The sequence below is a fragment of the Mastomys coucha genome, unplaced genomic scaffold (genome assembly GCF_008632895.1).
Source record: "Mastomys coucha isolate ucsf_1 unplaced genomic scaffold, UCSF_Mcou_1 pScaffold3, whole genome shotgun sequence".
In the NCBI taxonomy this organism is placed as follows: domain Eukaryota; kingdom Metazoa; phylum Chordata; class Mammalia; order Rodentia; family Muridae; genus Mastomys; species Mastomys coucha.
The window spans coordinates 60,136,036-60,146,123 of record NW_022196909.1 but is presented as its reverse complement, the minus strand read 5'-3'; the positions used below and the strand labels follow the sequence as shown (position 1 = coordinate 60,146,123).

Sequence of the window (10,088 nt, the reverse complement as noted above, 5' to 3'; positions counted from 1 at the left end):
AGAGAGAGAGAGAGAGAGAAAGGAAGGGAGGGAGGAAGGAAGGGAGGAAAGGAGGCTACCTCAGTTTGATTGAGGAGAAAGATGGGAGGGATCAGAGGAAAGGGAGAGACAGGAGTAGCTGCTTACAGCATTTGCTGGGAGGCCAAAGTCTGGCTGGCTAGCTCCAGGCTGCCCCGAGGATTCTGCAGGGATGGACAGAAATCTAGATGCCCACATACTCTCGAAGACCCACAGAAGGAAGACAGCTCCAGAAGGGACAGAGCCCAGCTCGTGAAGGAGCAGTGCTTCTCAACCTGTGGGTTGCGCACGACCCCAGAACGGCACCTAGCAGATGTCATGTTCGACCTTTACAATCCATAACAGTAGCAGAATTACAGTTATGAAGTGGCAACGGAATAATCTTATGCTCTGGGGGTTTACCACAACAAGAGAAAATGTTTTCAAGGGTCACAGCATTAGGAAGGTTGAAACCTACTGATCTGCAGGCTTGTCTGCCTGTGGGGTGGGGAGAGATATGGATTTTGTACTACAAAGTCCACTCCTTTCTTCATGTTGGGGATTCTCTTTGGCATTTCAGACAAGTTGGGGCCACCAGAAATGCATGTGTCTTGTGCTGCTGTGTGATGTCCCCACTCAGGGCAGTCTCTGCCCTTAGAGCTTGGGAGTGGGAGGTGGGTCACGACTTTAATCTTGGGGTCTGTCTCCGGGACCTATAGGCTTTACGTGGCTTCGTCTCTAGCATCAAGTGCAGTCAACCAGGACTACTATAGGCAGAGAAAGGCTGCTCTTTCTGTAAGTCTCCATGTCCTTGGGACCAGGACAGGGGTGTAAAAACACAGGACACACGAAGTCACAACTTGAAGGGCTGGGAATTTCTGGGCCTTAGTACAAGTAATAAAATGGCGTCCCATTTTGGCCAGGGCTGTCCTCACTTCGGATGGCTTTGTATATATGGTGAACAGGTGGTCTGGGATCAGAACCTTGGCTCTGTAGAGCTGTGATTTATTGCATTCTAGGTGTGCAATGGCAGATGCCCACAGGGGGCCAGCAGCTACAGTTGCTGGCTGAGCGCTCAGGCCTTGGACTGTCTCCTGTCACACTCTCTCTCTGCCTCTCACATCTGCACGACCTTGGGGGAAGGAATTAACCTCAACAGGTTTCAGGGGCATCAGCTGTCAAATGGGGACAGTAATTAATATTACCTATCATTCACTGTAGATGATTAAGTAGCTAAGTAACCTGTGTGACATTTCACTCAGGCTTGGTCTGGAGCCAGCACTCAGGTCGTAGAGACTGTGAAGTTAGCAGCCTCACCGATCTGAGCTCACAGGCCCTCATGTTCACGGTTGACATTTGTCATCATAACACCATTGCCCCACCATACAAAAGAGGAAACCGAGGCTTAGAAAACTGAAGGGAGTCACTGTCACCAAGCCGGCAAGCCGGAGCTGGGCTTGGACTGCTTATCTGCCCCACGGGCTCTCTCGCTTCTCTGAGGTGCACCTTTCTCTACTCAGTTCCTGAAAGTTCTCTGGAACTTTCTCCCACCATGGGTTCTCTAGTCACCGCTGTTGAGTCCCAGCCTTTACATACTTTGGTGCAGACCTCAAAAACCCAGCACCCTTCTCCTGTTTCACCACTGGCACCAGACGCTTCCATAAGGCTGGACTGATGCCCATATCTTTTGGCTTGAGGTCTCCACAAGGGCCCAAGAGAATACTGAGGGTTTGCTCTTCTTCTCGGCTCGTGCTGGGGGCGCATGTTGTTCCCAGACTGGGTCAAGCTTGGATCTCCCTCATATTCCTTCCCTTTTCATCCTTTCTCAAGTCCCCAGTACAATCTGGCCATGTCAGGGAGGTTCCTGCTACTACTTAAATGGGAAGGCTAAGGAGCCTGTCATACCCTATGTTTGTCTGCAAATGTCACTGTGGTGGTCTGCTGGGGGGTTGGCGTCCCCATCTACCTCTCTGCCTTTGCTTCTTAGGTCTTCTCAGCCAGCTTCCCACCCATGGTTACCCCAAGCTCCCTGTAAAGAGAGCCCTTCTTGGGCCTCAGGTTCCTATATTCAGAGCCCTGGGCTTTTGTTTACTTCTTCCATGCCTTATATTGCCCAAAGTCCTGTTGTGAATTCCTAGTTTATGGGACTAAAGGAAGAGAGAATTAAAAAAACAACCAAACAGGGGTCTAGTGAGATGGCTCAGTGAGTAAGAGCACTGACTGCTCTTCCGAAGGTCCTGAGTTTGGATCCCAGCAACCACATGGTGGCTCACAACCACCCCTAATGAGATCTGACACCCTCTTCTGGTGTCTGAAGACAGCTACAGTGTATTATGATGGAGCGAGCGGCCCGAGCGAGCAGGGCCTGAGCAAGCGGGGCCGTCCTGAGTTCAATTCCCAACAGCTACATGATGGCTCACAACCATCTGTACAGCTACAATGTACTCATACACATAATAAATAAATAAATAAACCTTAAGAAACAACCAAACAAAACAGAACACCGTTTTTCTGAGAGCCCAGGTTTGGTCTCTGGCTCAGGGAGATAGCTTGTTCATAACCCCTGGGCCCTCCTCCTCCCAGCTCAGGCCCCTGTAGTCAGCTGTATGGAAAGGGACACAGTAGCCACCCACGACTCCAGCCACCTCTCCTTAGACACCCCAGTGGGGAAGCTCAGCTTCAAAGGTCAGCATAGTCCTCCTCCTCCTTCCCCTTGGTAACCTAGAGAGACCCAGTCCATGGGGGGCCTGGAGGAGGTGCAGAACCCACGGGGCCTGTAGCATTGTCCACAGCTGGGGATTAGGGACCCTCCTCGTCCCAGGTTCTCTCCCTTTCTTTCCTTGCATTCTAGTCCTCTGGACCAGAGCTGTGGGCTTCATGTAACTGCAGGATGGGTTCTCCCATTACAGGACCTACAAAGCTAAGACGACGGCTGCGGGGCCACAGACCTGCGTGGGTTGTGGGAGTTGGCAGGGCTTTGAGCTTGACCAGCATGGTCTGAATGGGGAGATCAGAGTTGGGCGTCCCTTTCCCGGAGGTCACCTCACCTGCTCCGGGGACCCAGGAGACTGCTCTCTCAAGGCGGTTGGCGCAGTTGGTTGTTAGGGACGCCTGAGTCGCCAGGGGGCGGGCCGTGAGCCCTCAGCTCTGAGCGTTGACGCCCCCCCTCCTCGGTTGCCCCTAACGCGCGTGCTCAGAGAACGACCCTGTTGCCTTGGGCTTTCTGGCTGCATGTTTCGGGGTGCATTAAGGTTTTCGCGTGGCTCTAGAGGATGTACTTCGGATAAGGTGGGGGGGGAGGAGAAGGCCCAAGAATAGCACAGGAGACGGGAAGTGAGGGACTTTCTGTAGTCACTTAAGCCTCTGGGATTCCCCTGTGGTCGAGCTGTAGACCCCAACTCTGCTGGGGAGCCCCTTCGGTTTTCTCTAATATGAACCAAGTATCCGAGGCAGGAAGGGCCTGGGTCTCCAGAGCGCTCCTTCACTCGGCCTGGCGGAAGCTCTCAGCACTGGCTTGACAGGTTAGGGTTGCTGTCCTTATCTCTTGGCAGGCAGGAGAGACGACTCAGGCTATATGTAGTAAAAGAAATCATACTACAAGCAGAGGGACATCTCTGCCTCCCTCCCTCCCCCCCCCCCCCCCCCCCCCCCCCCCCCCGCCCCCGTGTCCTAGGAAAGCAAAGCTTAGCTTTAAGCTAGCTTCTCTGGTCAGATTGCCTCTGTTGGCGCCTCAGTTCGGTGGCTATGGAGGAGCTGGGCCTGCCATAAACACAGCAGACCAGCCGCCTACCAAGTTCCGGAGGTCAAGCCATGCGGTGAGGAGCCAGGCTTCTGTTCCCAAGTCCCCTTCAAGTCCTCACAGGAGACTTACAAACCATCACGTGTATAGTCGTGGGTGATCTTGAGTTTCTGCTGCTCATGTGTCGCCTCTCCAGAGCTGGGATTACAGCGAGGGTAATTGAGTTTATGCAGTGCTGGGGAACTGAACTCAGGGCTTAGTCCATGCTTGGTACTGCGTCCCTAGAGCTACATCCAAATGATTACATGTTAGTCAGTGCGCACTATGGCACCATGTAGGCCCACTCTACGTTGTTAATACAGGGTCAAGGAATCCTTGCTTTGAAGATGTGCAGCCCCACTGCTGTACCCACCCCTTACTCCTGTATCTAGGTAGAGCTCTGTTGGGCAGCAGGATCTTCCCTACATTCCTTGGCTCCACTGTGCTTCAGTTGCTGGGCTTCGGCTGCTCTATTTGTGCGTGTGTCTATGTGTATAGATAGGTGTGCAGGTATGTACATGCATGTGGAGGGTCGAAGGTTGACTTCAGCACACTCCTTGGGTGCTGTCCTCCTTGAGAAAAGGTCTTTTGCTGCCCTGGAGCTCAAAGAATAGGCTAGATGGCTGGTGGAACTTGGGGATCGGCTTGTCTCTGTACACCCTTCCTCCACTGCACAGCTGGGATGATGGAGGCACCCCACCATGGCTGGCTTATGTGGCTTCTGCCACTTGAACTTGGGTCCCCATGCTCAAAGAGCAAGTACTTTACTGAGCGACTTGCTCAGCCCCAGCTTCAGTTTTCTGCTTCAGCTCTGTCTTGGGGCACATGCTGTGTTAACTTTTAAAAGCCTGTCATTGACGAGGCATGGTGGTGTATGCTTTCAATCCCAGGCTTTGGAAGGCAGAGAGAGGTGTAGAGGTCAGCCTGGCCTACACAGGGGGTTCCAGGCCAACCGACCAGAGCTATATATGGAGATCCTATCTCAGTAAGAAAAGTCCTTCACTGGTCTGACTGCCCGTGGCCTCACCCGCTGTTCGTTCCTTTAGCTCACACCCTTACCTCCTCCCAGAGATAGTGACACCAACTGTGTGTTCTTGTCCCCATTCTTTCCCTTTCTCATCCTTGACGACCTGCCTCCCCCCCCCTCATCCCCCCCCCCTTCTGTGGCTTCCCTTGGAAGCAGGCTCCACGAGGGGCAAGCTGCTGCATCTGGTCCTCATCACCGTCTGTTGACCAGGCTCTGCTGCTCAGAGCACTAGCCATCTGCCTTGGCTTTGCTTCAGTCCTTGTTAATAACAAATGGCACGGTGTGTGTATGTGTGCCCCACTGGTCTGATTTTCACATGACATTTCTGGGTCTTGATAGCTAAGAGACTCTTCTTGGTACCCGGTCAATCCTGACCCTTTGAACATGTGTGCTTGGATGGTCCAGCCTGAGGTACCAGGTACTCATCTACTAGGGAGAGTGGTCAGATTATTGACGGTGTACTTGTGCCATGCTGAGGAAGGTCACTTTTTCCTTTGTGTATGTCACATATTTGCAGGGGCCACAGATCCAGAAGAAGGCAATGGATGCACTGCTGCTGGAGTTAAAGGTGAGTGTGAGCCACACATGGGTGCTGGGAGCTGAACCTGGGCCTCTGGAAGCACAGAGGGCACTTTAAATGGCAGAGCAGGCCACTCTTTTTCCAAAGACAGAATCCTCTAGAACTTCAAATCCTCTGTGAAACACTTTTTTAAAAATCAAAACAAAACAAGAAACAAATTATTTTATTATTGTGTATGAATGTCTGTGTGTACATGAATGCCTGCATGTATGCCTGTGTGCCATATGTATTTCTGGTGCCTGAGGAGGTAGGGAGCCTCCATGTGGAACCTGGGAACCGAACCTGGGTCCTTTCCAGGAACACCAAGGGCTCTTAACCGCTGAGCCAAGTCTCTAGTCCTGTAAAATACTTATAATAGGTGCTCCCGGCTACAGCTTCCGGGTCTTCATGTTTGTTGGAGTTGCTGCCTCTCAGTTCATTTGTTTCCTACAGTCTCCTGGTGGCCCGGGTGGCCTTCTTTGGCTCAGATACCTGGCCTCCGGCTGCTGGTCCTCTGCCTCAGCCTCCAGGAAAGCTCTGTGGTTCCATAAGGGCTCCAGATGCTTGCCTGCCTCTTTGTGTCCTGGGTGGGCCCAGTCAGAGCTGGTTGAGTGCATAAGCTCGGGCTGTCCCGAGGGCAGCCTCCAGGTCAGCAGTGTGTCCAGTACCCTGGGCTATGACTCGGGAGCCCCAAGCCTTGCCTCTCATGTGGCTGCACACAGCTAGTGCCCAGGCCTCCGCTGTGAAGGTAGGCGTGGCATCCTGGGGGGAGAGAATCAGAAGGGGAAGCTATGTGGCCTAGTCCTCAACTGCCTTTACCCATTTGGTGGACCATCAAGGATGCAGTCGCCAGCCATGAGCATCCTCTCCCAGGCTGGGCACAGGGGATGGGGCAACTGGGGAGGCAATAAGGAACGGGCTGGACTGGGTATATGTATGGAAGTGATGAGCATCTGGGACTTGTTCGCAAGGAACTGGGGCCTTGAGGCAGGTGACCAAGGAATTTCACAGTGCCTTGTGGGAAAGGAAAGGGGGTATCTTTAGGGATGAGGAGGGACTACTCTATTCTGTCATAGGTTATCTCCCTGTACCCTATATCTCCTGTCTGGGAGAATAAAAGAGATGGAAACAGCGAGGGATGGGACATTTAAGGAGGGTTCTTGGGAACCCTCTTACCTGGGCCACCTGGCAGGCACACAGGACATTGCCAGTGGGCTGGGGGCTGAGCAACAGCACAGACATGCTGGGGGCCTGTTTGCACAGCTGCCGCACGATCTTTACCAGCACCTGCATGAGGGCGACACAGTGACCCACCGCTCCCCAGACTCCCAAGACCTCCCAGGCAGGACTTGGCCTTCTGCAGGCCCCAGGCAAGGCCATTGCACAGCACTCACTGAGAGGGACTCAGCAGAGACAGTGTCCACAATCACAGGCCCCGGGTGTCGTTTCAACAGTTCCTGGGATTTCTCACTAGCCTGTGGGGCAGAGGAGCAGCAGAGGGGCCAAGGATGGGTGCTAAGCTTCTGAGCGGAGACCCAGTCAAACAGCCCCTCCCTCTTGAGCTTTCTCTATAAAGGCCATTAGTTTTGAGGAGAGGTGGTGGGGCTCTGCCTGGCATGGCCTGCTTTCTTGGGTTCCATCTGTGACCTTCTGTGACTGACTTGGCTCTTCTATTCTGTCACAGGGCCCTACAACAGTTGCCGAAGGTGAGAGGAGGAAGGCCAGATGGCACAGATGGCCTGGGAGAGGACCAGGAACTAGCAGTCAAGGAGCAATTAAGGCTGAACGGCATTTGAGTCAGGAGGCTGCCTAATGGGAACGGTGTGTGTGTGTGTGTGTGTGTGTGTGTGTGTGTGTATAGGGGCAGGAGCTACGGCCAGGCAGAGGTGGGGAGAGGCTTGGTAATAAGGTACATGGGAACACACAATGTAGGGTCCTGCCCCTGACTTCTATCCCAGTTCTGGAAGCTTCCTAGGGTTATCGAGGTGATGTCTGGGAGGCATGGCTGACTTCCTCTTACCTGGCCCTTCTCCAGTTTCCGGATGGCGGTGTTGGCACGGCGCTGTAGCATCTTCAGTGTGGTCTGTAGCTCCTGCCGTTGCCACTGAGGTATCACAGCAGACTCTGTGACCTATGGTTAGAGCAGAGTGTCACCCTCGCCCTTCTCCTGACTGACAGTGCCAGGGCAGACGCCATATCTACCCTGAAGACAAACACCTGGGCCAGCTGGAAGGCTGGGAGGGATGGGAAGGGTCTGGAAGGGATGGAGGAGGGAACATGGCCAGTGGAAGGTAGGGACTGGAGCAGCGAGGGTAGCTCCTGACCTCGATGAGCCGTCCTATGTCCTTCGATAGCCGGTGAGCTTCCGGCAGGTCTCGGTTGCCCCGACTTAGTCGCTCACTGGCTGCTTCCACTTGCTGAGACAGGCTCTGGCCCACCTCTCGGGCCTATGGGAGAGGACCAGAAAGCGAGGGCTTACAGTCACCTTCCTAGGACAGAGTCTCATATCTCACTGCAGTCTGGGCCATATTAGAAGTATTTGCTGGGCTAGAGAGATGGCTCAGCCATTGATTGCTCTTCTGAAGGTCCGGAATAAAATCCCAGCAACCACATGGTGGCTCACAATCATCTGTAATGAGATCTGATGCCCTCTTCTGGTGTGCCTGAAAACAGCTACAGTATACTTACATATAATAATAAATAAATCTTAAAAAAAAAAAAAAAAGAAATGTTTGCTAGTTGGGGCAAGTCAAGGAACCAGGCCTAAATTAGCTGCTGGCAGATGCTATGTCACAGCCGCGTGTGTGCCACTGGGTGTCAGCTGTGTGTCCCTCTCACCCTCCCCATTCAGAAGTCTCCAGGGATTCTCCTATTCTAACCTGTTGGGCCTGCTCCCCAGTGATGGCCAGTAGGCGAGTGATGCCCTTGACCAGCTGGTGGTCCCCAATAATCACCAAGTCCCCCACGGCCCCGGTACTTAGCAGGTGCCTAGGGGAAGGTGAGGAGAGGGGTGATAAGGGAGAAGTCTGAGACCAAAGCAAAGGATGGTGGCTGCCAAGATTAAGGGAGGATGAGGATCCAGGGCTCAGGGACAGGGTAGCTCAAGAGTGACTCACGTCCCACAGCACAGTTCTACCGAGGTCTGCAGTGCAGCCTGGGAGGCTGGTGCCAGTGCATGGGCCACAGGAACCCCCACTGACACTACCCGAACGGGGTCTGGGTACACCTGAGAGGAAGGTGGGACAAGGGTTGTTAGCTGCCTGTGAAGGACAGGGAAAGCCTTCTGGGATCACCCGTCTATGACTCACCTCATCCAGCGAGCGGAGGCCAGGGATATGGGCAGTGTGTGCCAGGGGCACTTCCTCCATGTACACAGGTTTATCCTGCCCCACAACTTCCTGCACGTAGCTCTCTACTGTCCGTAGCTGCTCTGTGGTCAGTGGGGCCTGGGGGTGTGGGGATACAGAGCAACAGGTACAGATTTGGTAACTGCTTCTGCCCATTAAGGAAGGGGTAGCTGATGTTCCTATCAGGGACAAGGTGAGGAGTAGCTAGAGGTGAAAGTAGTGTTCTGAGGGGCCTTTCTGAGATGAGGCTCTGAGGAACAGTACTGTGGTACTGACCCTCAGCCTAGGCTCTCAACACTGGTCAACCCCAGTCTGTCTTGTGGCCTGTCACTTCCCATAAAGCCTGTCTTTCTGTGTCCAGCTCACCTGGGTGGCCACGTCAAAGCGCAGCCGCTCGGGGTTGAGATGGGAGCCCCTCTGCTCAGTGGTTGGTCCGAGGGTCTGCCGAAGTGCCCAGCTCAGCAGGTGGGTGGCCGTGTGCTTCACCATGCATCCCATTCGCCAGGCCTGGAACACTTTTGTGTGAGGGCTGGGGTGGGGAGGGAGAAGGGCTACAAGACATCAAGAGCCGCTGGGACAGACGCCTTACCTTATCCACATGCAGCTGCACTTGATCCCCCACCTGTAAGCACTCGGGAGCCACGGCCTCATGCAGGATGAAGCCCCCATAGACCTGAGCCCGGGCCACAGGGAACAACACATCCTGGGGGAGAAGAGGGCCAAGGTGCCAGATGACTGCTCATGGTCATGTCTCCACTTGTGTGGCATCACATCTGCCTCCCACAGGAGTCATCCCCGGGGTGTCTGACACTCACCTGCTGCTCTGTACGAATGAGGTAGCCTTGGTCTGAAACCTGACCCCCTTGTTCAGCATAGAAGTTGGTTCTGTCCAATAGAAGGCCACAGCGCTGGCCTGCTCCCACGGAGGCTACAGCTGTCCCAGTCTCTGAATACAGCTGTAACACCTTGGCCTCACAGGGGCCAAATTCTGCCAGGGCAGAAGGATTATCAGTGTTAGGGACCCTGGGGGTGTGATGGGTTAGGGATGTGAGGCAAAGGCTTTAGAGGGGGACGGAGAAGGTATTTCCAGATGAAGGGGGTAGTGACCCCTGCTGGACACTTTGGGCAATGCAAGAGGCTGGTGGCTACCATTTCTCTCCTTTCCAGTCAAGGTCAGGTAAGCTTGTGCCTACCAACCTGGGTCTAGGTTCTCACCATAATCCCCGTTGGGGCGAAGAGAATAGTTATATTTGGGGCTGTCATCAGTTGGGGGTATGCCTTGACGGTGCAGCTCTTCCAGTGCGTGGACATCAAGACACAATCCTTCCTCCTGATCTGCCTCTGTCTGCTGGGCCCGGTGCTGCAAATACAATCATGGCG

General features: G+C 53.9%; 2 protein-coding genes and 1 long non-coding RNA gene across 6 annotated transcripts in view; 1 reads left to right on the top strand and 2 right to left on the bottom strand.

The window, feature by feature from the left end:
• Nucleotides 1-3,184, bottom strand: part of Tcte1 (t-complex-associated-testis-expressed 1) — a 19,786-nt gene extending 16,602 nt beyond the window's left edge. Inside the window, exon 1 of one of the 2 annotated variants that reach the window (XM_031347162.1) lies at nt 3,045-3,184. The gene's annotated coding sequence lies outside the window, so the exon portion shown is untranslated. Of the gene's footprint in view, nt 1-2,945 lie in introns of both variants that reach the window. The other variant, XM_031347163.1, reaches the window with a different exon arrangement.
• A 3-nt stretch (nt 3,185-3,187) lies between these two features.
• The window catches only part of LOC116074536, a 9,504-nt gene continuing 2,603 nt past the window's right edge, over nt 3,188-10,088 (top strand). Inside the window, exons 1-3 of one of the 3 annotated variants that reach the window (XR_004112209.1) lie at nt 3,188-3,285; nt 5,320-5,370; nt 7,046-7,182. This is a non-coding gene — a long non-coding RNA (uncharacterized LOC116074536). Of the gene's footprint in view, nt 3,519-5,319; nt 5,371-7,045; nt 7,983-10,088 lie in introns of those variants that run through there. The other 2 variants (XR_004112208.1, XR_004112210.1) reach the window with 2 other exon arrangements.
• Aars2 (alanyl-tRNA synthetase 2, mitochondrial) overlaps nt 5,187-10,088 on the bottom strand; it is a 15,501-nt gene continuing 10,599 nt past the window's right edge. Inside the window, exons 11-22 of the mRNA XM_031347158.1 lie at nt 9,924-10,068; nt 9,524-9,696; nt 9,298-9,411; nt 9,075-9,215; nt 8,670-8,807; nt 8,478-8,587; nt 8,241-8,349; nt 7,686-7,808; nt 7,382-7,492; nt 6,756-6,836; nt 6,538-6,648; nt 5,187-6,123 (exon numbers count right to left, since the gene is read on the bottom strand). Coding sequence (XP_031203018.1) covers nt 5,959-6,123; nt 6,538-6,648; nt 6,756-6,836; nt 7,382-7,492; nt 7,686-7,808; nt 8,241-8,349; nt 8,478-8,587; nt 8,670-8,807; nt 9,075-9,215; nt 9,298-9,411; nt 9,524-9,696; nt 9,924-10,068 — 1,521 coding nt within the window. The 3' untranslated portion in view covers nt 5,187-5,958. The remainder of the gene's footprint in view (nt 6,124-6,537; nt 6,649-6,755; nt 6,837-7,381; nt 7,493-7,685; nt 7,809-8,240; nt 8,350-8,477; nt 8,588-8,669; nt 8,808-9,074; nt 9,216-9,297; nt 9,412-9,523; nt 9,697-9,923; nt 10,069-10,088) is intronic.